The 15,102-nt window shown below is 39.1% G+C and overlaps 1 protein-coding gene across 2 annotated transcripts in view; it reads right to left on the reverse strand.

Annotated features, from left to right (window-relative positions):
- Cd28 (CD28 molecule) overlaps nucleotides 1-15,102 on the reverse strand; it is a 93,331-nt gene that overhangs the window by 19,225 nt on the left and 59,004 nt on the right. Inside the window, exon 1 of one of the 2 annotated variants that reach the window (XM_005397015.1) lies at nucleotides 13,684-13,909. The exons of the other annotated variant lie outside the window; for it this stretch is intronic. Coding sequence (XP_005397072.1) covers nucleotides 13,684-13,840 — 157 coding nt within the window. The 5' untranslated portion in view covers nucleotides 13,841-13,909. Of the gene's footprint in view, nucleotides 1-13,683; nucleotides 13,910-15,102 lie in introns of those variants that run through there. 2 annotated transcript variants of the gene reach the window in all.

The raw sequence follows: 15,102 nt of genomic DNA on the forward strand, positions 1-15,102 counted from the left end.
TTTCAACACAATTTCCATCATTATTTCTAGATCCTCTCAAAATGGACTTGGAGGAGAGAGTGGTACTGAGGGTCTCCAGTGAGAGTTTGGGATGATACCATTCAGTAGAATAGGAGATGAAATGGAAAATGGATTGGACCAACAGAAATTTCATTTCCTCCCCAATTTTAATGGAGTCCCATCTTGAAAAAAAAAGTTATCTGGAAGGAAACTTAGAGATTATCTAAGCCAGTCCCTGTAAAATATACAGAAGAAGCAGCTGAAAACAAACCAAAACAGTAAATAACTCCTTGAAAAAGGTCTCACAAATACCTGAAGAACCCAGATGTAATTCATTTAGGCATCTAGGTGTAATGCTTTAAATCATGAATGAAAAGAAAAATAACTTTGTTCACTCATTCAGATTAAATTCACATCATGATAATATTTAAAGAATGTACATTTCCAAACTTTTTTCATATGTAATGCGTACAATAGTTCCCCCTTATCCACGGTTTTGCTTTCTTTAGTTTCAGTTACTGGCAGCCAACCATAGCAAAAAAATATGAAATGGAAAATTCCAAAAATAAATAATGCATAAATTTTAAATGGTGAGTATCGTGATGAGATATGTTGTCCTACCAACCATGTGAATCATCCCTTGGTCCAGCACAGCCACAGTGTATATGCTACCCTCTTGCTAGTCACTTTGCGGTCCCCTGTGTTATCAGATCAACTATTTAAGTATCTCACTGCTTGTGTTCAAGTAACATTTGCTTACATAATAATGACCCCAAAGTGCAAGAGTAATGATGCTGGCAACTTCACTATGTATGCCAAAGATAGAGTGCTTTCTGTAAATAAAAGATGAAAGTCCTCTACTTAATAAAAAAAAAAAAAATCGTGCTGAGGTTGCTAAGATATACAGTAAGAGTGAAGCGTCTATTCATGACATTGCAAAGAAGGAAAAAGATTCTTGTGCTAGTTTTCCTATCGTACCTCAAATTGCTAAAGTTACAGCCACAGTGAGTGATAAGTGCTTAGGTGAGGCATTAATTTACGGGTGTGGTACTCTCCAAGGTTTCAGGCATCTCCTGGGGGGTCTTAGAACACATTCTCCGTGGATAAGGGTAGACTACTGTACACAAAACATTTTGCTTACAACTTGAAAGACTTCCTGCAGGTCATAAATGGTCCTAGATATAGGCTACTGACAATATAGTCTCATGAAATGCCTCTTAAAATTATTTTTGATACATAAACACTAGCTATACTGCTGTAGCTCTTCCAATCCAGTTTGGCCAAGTGTACAAAAGAGACATTAGTCAATATATAAAGTCACTTTTCAGCCCAACCCTTCTGGGCAAATAGTTATTTATATATTATATTTAAATTTATAATATTCCATCTTTTCTTTTCTGTATCAAAAGCATCACAGAGAAATAAAATGCCACACAGAAGCTGACACACCAGAGTAGTGTAAGCAGCACTCAAGATTGATGTTTATATTGGGAAACTAAAGAAGCAATGGGAAGATGCAGTATATGTTTAATTAGCAGTGTGATTTTTCTCCACAATCTTTAGCAACTTCATAGGCTTCCATTTATTCGTGTCACTGTCAGGGTTTCTTTTGCAGTTGACAAAACCAGGTTATAGGCTCCTGATAACATTGTTTCCTTCTTAAAATTCTGACAGAACAGACATGAACAGAATAAGCAGCAACCAATGACAATGAAAGCTTTCTACTTTCAGCCATCTTGCCCTGTGATTTCTGTGTGCCGGCTGTCCTGGCACAGAGCACTTCCCTCCTCACCACAGAGCTGGCTAAGTTCTTGGAACTTTTCTCTGAGTACAGTTCCTGCTTGGACCTGTGGTACTCATGGCCTTCTGACCACTTGCTCCCTTTCAGGCTCTGTAAGGGGCAGACAACCCCACGAGCCAACCCAGGGCTGGCTCTGGAAGCAGTCAAATAAACTGTGCTTTCCGGGAGGAAGGGACTCAGTTCAGCAGCTCGTGCCTGTGGAAATTCCAGCTGGTGACTTTGGCATCATTAAAGGTCAGAAAGAGGAGTGCAAAACATTCACCGGATTGGCGCACCTTTTGCCATCCTCTTTGAGCAACTAAGCAGACAAAAACAAAGCTAGACTCTCTAAAATTTGTGTTAAAATGAAGAGAAATGTACAGGTTAGTTTCAAAATAAGTCTGTGGTCATTTCGCCTCACTTTGTGTTGACTGTTGTCATGAAACTCTCCTCATTTTTACAAGGATTAGCAATTTAAAGAAAGTCCAAGGATTGTTTTAGAAGGCTTTGGATGAGTATGATATGCACGTGTCTATATTGTCTCATTCAGGATTCCACATGAAGTACATAGTATACTCGAAATTGGGCAATAGTAGGAGGGTTTATTTATAAAAGATTGTTGGCAAAAGTGTAAAGCTATAGCAGAACCACAAGGGGAAAACCACCTGTGGTTTGTAGCCACAGAGTTATGACCACCCTTAGATCTTAAGCAGGGAGGGCAGAGGGAAGTTGCCAGGGCCAGAAAGAAGAAAGAACGGTGTGGAAGAGGTTACCGTGCCAGAAGCATGACTTCTGTTGAGAGAAACAGGACAACTGACCAGCCCTCTCCTAGAACATAGAACTATTAACTCTATAAAGCGCATTAACTCTTATCAACAGAACCTATGATTGGTAAACAAAACCCTTAATTCATATAAGGAAAACTGATTATAGGTAACAATAAAAATTAAAGTAGAAGCTTGATTGATAAATTTACTAAAGAAGTTTCTTTTGGCCAGCACTAGTCTAAGCCACACCTTTAACCCGATCTGTGTTACTGCACAGGCAGGCACTTGTCTTGGCCTTTTTAAAATGTTATTGTGCTACATGCAACTGTCAGTAACTCAGAAGCCAAATCTGTCAATAAAAGGTCCCATTTGAGCACTGAGATTTAAGGCATTAATTTTGAGAGAGAAAAATTATCAAATCAACCAGTGAATACTTTCTGAAAAGAAGTCTTAATTTATTGAATTGTTCTTTGATATGCTGACTTCTGCCATAACAGTCATTTGATCCTGTAGCAAACAAACGATGGATTCTAATGTAGCTGGTCCTTGTGAGACAGAAAGAGGTAAAAGGCAAAGCTGCTCCCTCCTAGAGCAATCCTAAGGCAGGTACGCGCTTGCAATTCTCCAAAGCCACGGAGGGCATCGGAAGCCTACAGAGGGACACAGGCAGTCACGTGAAAGAGGCTTTGTTTCCAGATGAGATGATGCTGGAGGCTTTTGTACAGACTAACTTTTGGCTGGACCATAAGATCTGGGGCAAATTAGACAGGCGAAGACTAAGGAAGTGACCTTACTAAAGGCTTTGTTGGGAGCTAGCAGAACACTTTATGGATGTAGGGAGGAAATAAATGGAGATGGCTGATACCAATCATTAAGGGCTTTTAGCATCAAGAAAAGACACATGAAAGGCAAAGGAAGGCAACTTCAGATCCTGACTACAGCAGAGGTGAGAATGGTGTTTCTTTGGGAGTCAGCACAGCTGCAAGGAACAAGGACAGTGGTGAGGCAGAGACGCTTCGGGGCTGTTGCCGGAGCACCAGTGGGAGGTCCCAGTGGGAGGTGGCAGCTGGGATGAAGGGGTCAGCAAGGAGTTGGTGCTGGGTGTGCAGAGGTATGGTGGACAGGAATGGAAACCCACTTGGAGTCCATGCACTAGAGGAGGGCGAGGGGAAGTCACCATCAACAAAATTAGGTAAATGAAAAGAGGAAATATGAAAAAGAAGCTGTTAGGTTCAATTTTAGATATTGGGCTGAGGGCTGGGGTAAGGCTTCCTGGAGGAAAGATCTAGAAGGAATTAGAAGTGTAGGGCTGAAGTTTATGGAAGCTAATTTGAAGTATAAATATCTATAGGGAAGTCATCTGTATTAGGATGACAATTAATATTAAAACTGCTGAAAGCCATTGCCTACTCTGTAATTCTTCTCTGCCTTTGAGAGACACTACCCACCAATGAGGGATCTGAACAGTATTGAACTGAAACTCCTAAACACATAGACACATACATTGAATGCAATGTCACCCAGCTCCTGCATTCACAGTTGGCAAGTTTCTTCCCAACTCCTCGCGATAGAAGGACAATCTAAAAGAGCACAGTGGCATCGCACCTTGACTTAAATGAAAGTGGATTCATACAAAAATCACTCAGCCACTCCTAAAACTCAAATTTATTATCCTAAAAGTTGCCTGTCATCCAAAGAGTAACAGAGCTTTATAGCTTTCAACATAAATATTATGACAATAATCCAATTAGGAGATCAAATGAAAACTCACAGGGATAAGTGGATTTTTCTATTAATATATTGTTTTCTAAGTATATATATTTTATTCTAGCAACAAAATTTGAGAATTGTATTTCCTACCCAAGTCACTGTCATTTTGAGCCCTCATTCAAAACAACAATCCAGGCTTCCTATCTGTTCTATTTTCCCTCAATCTTGCACTTTTGAAGTATCTGCTCTTGACCACTTTGGCATATGCAGAATCTTTTGGTAGCTTCACAGCCTGGAAGTTTGGAATGAATAACTTAACATTATATAGGAAAATTGGAGACTACAAAGCAATATCCACTCCCACCAAGTCCTAGAGTCATTTCTAAGCAGGTTAGCATCTTTGTTCCTGACCATAGATCCTCCAAGAAATTTCAAAGACTCCTGGTTTGCAATGCTTTGCATTTGCTCTATTAGACCATCAGTGCATCCACAAAGAAGTAGAGTGGCTGAGTTGCCTAGTTAGGGCTGAAGAAAGCTGACATTTTAGATTTCCACTTTAGAAATATTTTTAAGCCAAAATACACACTTGAGCTGTCTTCTAGTTCAGCCCTTTCCAGTTCAACCAGATGAAGAAACTGAGGCCTAGAAAAATGTATGCTACAGTGGGACAGACTAAAACTCTTAATCACATTTCTTAAACTGAGAAATCCTTAGCTGTACCTTTTGAATTTGAAAAAAAAAAAAAAAAAAAGGAGAGGGCAAAAGTAACAGGTTTGGTTTCCCCAAAGCCAAGGTCAAAGAGCCACATCCTTGTTCCAAAGCTCACAGGGAGATGCTGAGATTAACATCACTGACGAAATGGTCCGTGATGTTGCGCAGGGCTAGTTTGAACCTTGCAACCCTGTTATCTCAGCTGTGAGCTGAGGCCATGCCCAGCCATACTGCGCATTTGTGAGTGCTCAAGAATTGAAAGTACGCATGGACTAAGTCCTCAAAGTCAAGGTACATAGTGTCCCACCAGCCTTGTTGACACGATGTATTCACAGAATTAAATACACACATAAGCACTCTCTCTCTCTCTCTCTCTCTCTCTCTCTCTCTCTCTCTCTCTCTCTCTCTCTCTCTCTCTCTCTCTTTCTCAACAAAGTCATTTTTCACCTCAGGTTTACTGGTATTCAATGACTCGCCCACCATTTTTTCATCTCAGTATATCTCCGCCCCTGGAAGTCTCTTCACTTTTTCTCCATGTTCTTAGAGATTTGGCTTCCTCTAACACTGTCATCTCCTTGAGAAAACTGCCTCACCCTCCTTGGTATCATCTTCCTCCTCCTTTCTTTCCCATTAACCTTCTCTCCCCTCCAGTTCTCCAGAGTTACATACCCTTTTTCATTTACACACGCATGCATGCACACACACATGCGCGCGCACACACACACACACACACACACACATGTCCAGCACTTGGTTCCTTTCATATGTCAAACATAATGAAACTATTCCATTTGCAAACATTTATCACACACCTACCATGTTCAAAGTACCATGGTAGGCAGGGTGTGGTGGTGCACTCCTGTGATCCCAGCACTCAGGAGGCTGAGGCAGGAGGATGGCTATGAGTTCGAGGCCAGCCTGGGATACATAAATGAGTTGAAGGGCAGCCTGCACTACATAGTGAAACTCTGTCTCAAAAAAAAAAATATATATATATATATATATAATGGTAGATATTTTAGGTGATATAAGTTCCTAATTGTCTTTACCTTATCTATCAATTTCCTTTTCTCTTCACTGTCTCTGTTTTGTCCCCTTCCATTTTTTCTTAACCCTGGTTTTACCTTCCTTCCCCCACGACTCTGCCTAAACTCGAGTCCTGCCAACCTCTTTCCCAAACCATTATCTACTGCTCTTTCCCTCCTACATGTAATGCTTTTAGCCACTTTCTCCTCTTGAAACTCTGTCCTCCGTTTACTATAGTGATATTTCCTTAGCAACCTCCTCCTCCCTCTCTAACCACATTCTGTGTCTCCTTCACTAACCCTCATCCTCTTTGGCTGACCCTAAGCACAGGGTACTCCAGGTCAGTTTGACTCTGCTCTTCTGCAGTCATACCCTCTCCTTTCTACGAGCCATCCATTCCCACGCCTTTAGCTTCATCCCAAAGATGAGGAATCCTAAATGTCCTCTTATTGTCCAGTTTAGCTACTTCAACATGCCTTGAAAACAAAGCTTGAACTTCTGTTATCAGAATTCAGTCCTTTATTTAACCTAATTCTACCCTACCTCTTGGGGCCTCCACACCTTCTGATATGTCATCTGTCCCCAAAATGGAAACAGGATGCCTGATTTAGTGTTCTTATTAATATTGCCTCTGCCTTGGGCAGCATAGCATTGGTAAGAACAAGAAGACTGTCTGGATTTATATACTTACTAACTGTGTGGCCCCAGGCAAGCTGCTTTACCTGCCTGCTGTTTCAGTTTCCCTGTCTGTGAAATAGTATAATCATAGTAACACTTTGTAGGATTTAGGGGAAGACCAATGATTTAATGTCGGGAAAGTCAAGTAGAACAATGTCTGGCAAAACATAAATGCAAAATAAATGTTAACTAGCATTTCCTTAGCAATTTTCATCATCCATTCAAATTCCATCTACCACTAAAGTCCAGCTCAATTCCTGCTCTCTGTAAAGACTTACTGTTCTGCATTTATCTTCCCAGAGTATTTATCTTATCCTTTCTCACTTTGTTTCTAACGCGTTCATTTCCTTCTTCACCAGATATCTGTTGGGTAACTATATGCTTCCAGCATTTTGCCTAATACTGAGGTTAAATAAGACATGATCCTGACCTCAAGGAGCTCATAATCTAGTAGGAAAAATAGATGTGTTAACTCGCAATAACGTTTTTAAGGAATTTTCAGGAGGAAAGAAGTCTCTTAGTTTGCCATTTAAGGTCTTACAGGCTTTCAAATGAAAGGTAAAGAAGATACTCTAGTTGGTCGTGGTGGTGCACACCTGTAATCCCAGCACTCAGGAAGCAGAGGCAGGAGAAATGCCCTGAGTTCGAGGCCATCCTGGGTTATATAGTGAGCCTAAAGCCAGCCTGAACTATACAGTGAGACCTTGTCTCAAAAAAAAAAAAAATCAAACATAAAGAAGACATTCCAGGTTATAAGAATAACAGGTATAAAAACACCATAAGGCAGGTTAATGCCAAATGTTGTCATTTATGTGTTTCCAGATACTGTATCATGTTGTATATCATTTTCTCAACTAAATCATAAATGAAAGCAGAGAGAACTCAATTACATAAAGCAGTTTTTTTTTTTTTTTTTTTTTTTTTTTTTTGGTTTTTCTCCGGTACCGGGAACCGGAACTCACGACCTTGCGCTTGCCAGGCAGGCGCTTTTTTTGCCGCTGAGCTAAATCCCCAGCCCCTACATAAAGCAGTTTTTAGGTACTAAGACCATGTTTCTTCTTTTCTTCTTGTATTTCCTCAATCCAATAGCTATTAAAACATGAGCAGTTTAATAAACATTTCTAAAGTGAACTAAATCCCCATGGGGACTCTTCTCATGAATCCACAATAAAGATGGAAGCATCCGGAAGTAGCTTTCTCAAAGACGTGGCTTTTGCACCACAGAACTAAAACAAAACACGTAGGGTCTGGATGGACAAAAAGAGGAAGAGAGAGAAGATCTCCAAAAAAGCCATACAGGAAGAGTGCAGGTGTATGAAACAAAGAAGAACATTCACTATTGGAGCTGAAGTTCTCATATTGGGGCATGAAAAAAAGATAGATTGGATAAACTGATGAGACCAACCTAAAAGGGTCCAAAATGCCAAGAAACTTTGCAGTCATCTTTCTGTCAGTGTCTTCTGAGAACCACCAAAACAACTACATGGCAAGGGGCGGCTTATGTTCCGTCTCTAAACATGAAGTCTATAATTCTCTGGGTGGTTCTGTTTGTAACTGTTTTCCTTTAAATAAGCTAGTATGGGTAGATTATTATTCACAATGATCCTAAATTAAAAGTGAAAGAATTTTAGAAATATTTCATAATTTTCATTTTTACTTCCTTTAATCTCAAAAGAGGATTTTTTGTATCTGTCACAGAATCCAGGATAATGTCTTGCACATGCAATATATTCAATAAACATACGCTGACTGAGCACCTATCTTGCCAAATCACAAGAAGGAACTGGAACGTTAACAAATAGGAACCTACTAATATCTTGTTTCAGACACATAGAAGTCACATGGTGGAAGGGACATTTTTCTCATGTGTGCCTGTTCTCACCCACCCTCTGCAAGAGTCTGTAGATCAGAAACAAGATCACCCTGACCTTAAATTACATGCCATTATTATTAGCAGTGTTCACTACCAATGAAGGTCATCCATTAGAAACTGCAAATCCCTAAGGTGACGCTCTGACCCTTCATTCTGTATCAAGAATCCCTAAGCAATGAAAAGCATAAACTTCTACCCTCTCAGTAATTAAAAAAAAAGTTCAGGCGATCAGATCAGAGACCCAAGGTGAACTCAGTAATTCTGAATGACACCATCAGGAACCAGGAACCTGCTTATCTTGTCAGTCAGAGACTCCGAGGTAATGAAGATGATGACAAAGAAAAAGATGATGGTAAAGGTGATGTAGAGATAAAGGAGCAGCTCAAAATTAAGTAAGATATTCTCTTCCACCTTGCAGCTGCTTTTCCAGCAACGAGAACATAAACACATACAACATGCATGGTGACACACAAACTAAAATAAGACAGCTATGAAATTAGCGGAATTACTAAGGCCTAAGAAGTTCAAACACTCTTTTTCAGAGTCTCTCCCAAGCAACTGAGCAGTTCTAGATCCGATCCAGCGCACCTCCCTTGAGTATTCAATCTTCAAAATGAGAATAACAAAGCTAGATACCACATAGACACTTTTCCAGGGCCCAGAGATAACTTCCCTCTAGCTTCAGGTACTAATTATCATGCAACAGTTATCATATGAAAAGCTCTGGGTATGTTGGGTATTTTGGTTTTTCTGTAGCTTGGTATTTGTTACTTGGTTGGTGTTTGGTGTTAGTACCATATCATTGTCCAAAAAAGAGTTCAAGAAATCACCACAAAAGAGACACACAGATGCTTTCACATCATTTAGAAAACCAGTGAGCCCTCCTATCACAAAACTACCTAGATGTCATTTTTCTTGATGTTTGGCTAAACTCTTACAGAAAAGGAAAAAAGCTCCAGTCTCTGTGAATAAACTTCTTGGACAAAAAGGCAAACAATAATTTATCTGAGACAAAAGGAAGAAAAAGATATTCTCCTTTACAATGACCCACTGTGAAATAATTATGCTTTGCAGGGGTACCTGCCCTCTGAGTTTGAGAAAAGAAAGTCTGAAATGAACTGTGATCTTTGTCAAGAACTATAGTAGTTAATATAAAGAGCTATTGTTTTAGAGGCGATAAACTACAGACGGAATTTTCTTCTGTGATGTTGGTGACATAAAAATTTTCTATTTGTAAATGTCAGCACATTACCTGCAGGAAATACTTGAAAGAAGATATTCACACAAAATAAATGCCAAATGGTAACCATAGAGCATTTCTCCACCCATGACAAAAGAAGGAAGACACTGAAAGGGGAGGCTTACATCTAAAGGGGAGATAGTGAGAGCTCCTCCCCACCCATAGCAAAGGTTTGAATGTGAGTGCTTCAGAATTACAATCACAGATTCATTTCTACTTCTAAGTTGTCTGTGGCTATGACTCATTCTATTTCCTGGAATTCATATATAGATATTAACTTTACAGTCCTGCTGTAAAAGTCCTTGCCGGATGGTTACCTTAAAAATAAAAAAGAAAGAGAGAAAAGGTAATAAACTCTCTAAGGTCATGGTAGTAGCGTACAGTAAAACAAATTCTTAAGCAATATCCACATTTTGGAAATAGCCATCAGAGTTACTTCAAATGACAAAACATCCAGCTGATTTTCTTAACAGTCATAAGAACTGATTACTGGCATCAGAAGTCATGTAACACAGAGAGCTGCTGGTTACATTGTGTTTTTCAATGTTCATCTTTTCACCTTCCTCTCTCAAGCCCAGCCCTCAAGGAACAGTAAACTGTGAGAGGTAAATGACCTCTTCTGTGGATAGTTATCACAGAGGAGTCATTTGCTGAAGATTAAAGTTTTTAATTACTTGGCTGTACTGATATGACTTTTTATTAAATGTCAATCATTTTTCCGCTGTCTATGCCTCTCTTGGCAGAAGAAGTGCTAGCCATATTCAGCAGCACTGGGGGAATCAATCTTCTCCAAACTGGTCACTTCCACAGTTTATTTGCTAAGTTCATTTGGGAAGAAATGAAAAGAAATGCTCTCATGAAAATAGAAGTGGTGTTATTTTTATTTTTGCTTTTAGACTGAACTCTCAGCTACCCGATTAATGTTGGCTAAATATGTATGACCAATCCTGTGAATTATCTGCACACACCTACCATCGGCCACAAATCATTTTCCCTTTCCGAGGCTGCAGTTCCAGGCTAGACTTATATTCCAAAGTCCAACACCATCTTGCAATATGGATTTCAGCTGCACAATTACTCAAGTCTCATAGAAACATGTAATTTAAGCAAAGAAATCATCTAAGTCCAGGTTTCCTCATTCTTCCCAAATCACATTTTTTAAATTTAACCATAATGATCTTTCTGCCATATCATCCAAATCATGAAAAATCAGTTAGGGTTAACCTTCATGGTGTAACTATTTTAAACTGTGCTATGAACCAGTGAGTTAGAATGATTAATTAATGGAACATAAAATTGCTCTTCATATACGCACACGCACACACACACATGCACGTCAACACAGGCATAACGGTAGCTTCTTACAATTCTAGAGAAGACAATGATGTTTTGACCAGAGAATTTCCTCATCTATAAATTTTTTCCTGAAGGGTGAGCTCAGAAACAAAAATGAAAATGTCATGGAACGCTTTGCATCGTGGATTAGAATGGATCGCACATCTTGTCTATTGTAATCAACTTCTTTCTCATAAATTTTCTCACTGGAAGGGCATGCCAACAGTGCCCCCAAGGCTGCCCTCCTTCATTAACGGCCACCCAGCATCAAACCCTGAGAGTTACTGGGAAAATGAGCTGGCGTTTGAAAAATAAATGTATCCCAAAGAAAGGAGAAAAATAAATGTTCTGCATGTGTGAAATCTGAAACGGCTTTATCTCTATCCCCCTTGTTAATAAATGTTCTGAAGGGAAAAATTCAAAAATTGCAAAGAAAATCTTCAAAAGAAAGTAACTGAATTCAACAAATAGGTGTCCACAAGACACATCAGAAAAGTATTCTGTGTACAATTACCAACTCTAAATAGTTTTCATTCAGGGTAAGATGTCCCTTTATCATATAATCAATTAACACATTTTAAATTTTTTAAAAATAAATGGTAAAGTTGCAAAGAAAATCTTCAAAAGAAAGTGACCAAGTTCAACAAATAATTGTCCACAAAACATCAGAAAAGTATTCTGTGTACAATTACTGATTCTACATAGTTTTCAATCAGGGTGAGATGTCCCTCTATCATATAATAAATTAACGCATTTTAAATATTTTTTTAAAATAAATGGTAAAGTTGCAAAGAAAATCTTTAAAAGAAAGTGACTGAGTTCATGACAAATAGTTGTCGGCAAAACACATCAGAAAAGCACTCTGTGTACAATTACCAGCGCTAAGTAGTTTTCATTCAGGGTGAGATGTCCCTTTATCATACAATAAATTAATGCATTTTAAATTTTGTTTAAAATGAATGGTAAAGTTCCCTGAAACATTAAGTTTTAAAAGCTTTTCAAAATAAATTTTAAAGATTTTTGGTATCAGACACTGGGGCACAACTTAGCACAGATCATCTCTTTCATTATATCTCAACACCTTTTATAACTATACTCAATTCACACCCCCCAGCACATCAGACAACAAAATTGATGGGTACATATGTAACTATTGTATTCCGCCAGTTGGGAAATTATACTCCTTGCACTCACATGATGTTTAAGAACAGCACCAACAGATGATGCAGGCTCTTCACGACCAAAATAAGTGAGAATGAAAACTGCAGATACTGGCATTGCAAGGGAAATTTTCCCACCGCAAGGTAATTAACTGTCTTTATTTAAAACTGTTCCAATTTTTGATTCAAGCAAGACTCTTTTCTAATTCTGAGAACAAGTTGAATGAACGTATTACATTGGCCCACCAAAGCAACAGGCTTTTTTTTTGTCTTTTAGGAACTATGATTTTCCGAAGAAGATTTTACCATGGTCTTACCCTGTTCTATGAAATTACAAGTCACATCATGCTGGATAGAAAAGCATAACGGTCAGAGGATGGGTGCTGGAGTCCGATGAAGGTGGTTTGGACCTGCCACCAACAACTAGGACCTGTATATCCTTGGAACAATTATCCAAGTCTTTTCATCTGCAGTGGGGTTACTGTAATAACTATCTTCTAGTTTGGAGTTACTAAAGCAGTTATTGTAATAACTATCTCCTAGTTGTGAGAACGAATGTTGCCCAAACTAAGCACTCTATAATGATAGAGGTATCATCTTTCTCATCATCATCATTATTGGGAACTTCAAGGATTTTAATCTAAGTAAATAGATTTCAACACATAATAAAAAAACGCTATCATTGGTATTTGTATTGCACCAGCTTCCACAGTGACTCCAGATTTCATTCTGGTTTTCATTTAATTCAAGCAGACATAATGATTCAGCAGATGCTGGTCTTCCTTGCATATCATTGACTGAGCTAAGCATTTCATATGGATTATTTCATTTCATCTTCACAATGACCATGAGATGAGGTTTATTATTATTCCCATTTTACAGATAATGAGACTGACATTAGAGAATTTAAATATTACCCTAAAGATGGCTAGTAAGAATTGGATCTGTGATATGAACTCAGACAATCTCAATTCAAAGCTTTCAGAGTTAATCTGTTTCTAACAGTTTCCTTAAATTGTAAAGAGAAAACTGTAGATAAGCTAAAAATTCTTGAGACATTATCAACTTGTAGCTAAATATAATCATATTCGCTTCCAAAAGACTTTTGTTAAATATTATCACGTATTCTGAAAATCAGTGAGTGTCTAAATAACAAGTCTCTAAATTACAAGTGAAGTACACTTCAGATGTGCTCAAATCTTACAGGTTATTTGAAGGTTAAAATACATCATGCCGGGGCTGGGGATTTAGCTCAGCGGCAAAAGCGCCTGCCTGGCATGCGCAAGGTTGTGAGTTCGGTTCCCGGTACCGAAGAAAAACCAAAAAAAAAAATACACCATGCCAATTGCAAGAACACAAAAGAAAAACTTAGAAAAGGGAAAAAAAATCAAAGTCATATTTACCTGTCACTTGAGCTGAGGGGATGAAGTTGACAGCCAACAGCAGCAGCCTGAGCACCATCGTCCTAACTCGGCCCAGGGCTCCAGGCCCTCCTCCCCGAGGAACCCAGGTGCGAGGTGAGCTGCAGATGCACCTGCCAGACCCGAGAGTCTCAGTCATCCCCAACCACCACCAAACGACTTCCCTTAGGGCACATGATCAAGGGACTCAACCCGCAAGGCACTGCAACTTTCACACAGGATATTACATTGTTTTGATGACTTTAGACTTCTACATGTTATCTTAAAAGCGAGCCTTTCCTTGTCACTGAAAAAGACTACCAATCACTGTACGATGGGCTCATGAGCACTAACTTCAACTGCTGGGTAGCAGAATTCTGAAAAGGGGGTACCTGAAATCCAGCAGGGACTTGAGAGTAGCTACACAAAGTGTTGTTTGTTTTTTTTTTAACTAGGAATTGAATTCACAGCCTCACACTTACTCTGTCACCAAGATACATCCCCAGCTTCTCATTCACTCATTTACAACAGAGTCTCACTAAGTTGCCCAGGCTGGCATCAAACGTGCGATCCCTCTACCTCAACAAGGTGTTCTAAAGAAGGAAGAAAACCTCTTGCCAAGGAGAAATTTTTAAGGGTGGGAATAGATTGTGTCAAAAAATACAACAAAAGTTATATTCAGAAGCTGAGAAACATTAAATATCTGTATAAGAGCTCAAAGGAGTTTTTAAGAACATTAGAAATTTAATACTTCTGTGGGTCATAAGCAACCCTCTCATGAATTTAGCACACGCTGCTTGGTTTCTACCAATCCTACCCCAGCTGACTTCCAGGAACTGTGCAAAAGCTAGCCAAGGTGCAACCCCTCCACCAGCTGTGCGTCTGCAGGAGGCTCCCCAAGCAAAGAGAATGACAAAAAACACCCAATGTTCTTAGAGGGACAAAAGGGCCACACACAAAAAAAAAAAAAACCTGTGATATTTCATTCTATTCGCTGTCTGAAGGAATCACTCAGGTGAAGCCGCAGGCTGTAAGAGCTCTACTGTGGCCCCTAGGGGTTCCTCTCTCACTTCAGACCTCGTGTGGAGAGGAGCACGCTCCCAGCAGGGCCATCTACTAGCAGGACCTCCTCTTCCCGCACTTCTATCAGTGTCTTGTATTCACTGGCCTTCTCCAAACTTCTCCAGTAATTTGTTTCTCTTTTCCTGATAATCTGAACTTCACATAATTACCATAGTTTGTGGCTTTATGTATCTGTTTTTCAAGATAATTTGTATTGCTTTTTATTCTGACCATAAAAATAAGATATATTCCATATTTTAAAAGGTTAGAAAAAGCATAAATATTAAAATAAGAGTCACCTATAATTTTACCACCCTGGCATAAATGCTGTTAACATTCTAATCCATTCCCTTCAATCTA

This window comes from Chinchilla lanigera, unplaced genomic scaffold, assembly GCF_000276665.1.
Source record: "Chinchilla lanigera isolate Chin_1 unplaced genomic scaffold, ChiLan1.0 scaffold00056, whole genome shotgun sequence".
Taxonomy (NCBI): Eukaryota; Metazoa; Chordata; class Mammalia; order Rodentia; family Chinchillidae; genus Chinchilla; species Chinchilla lanigera.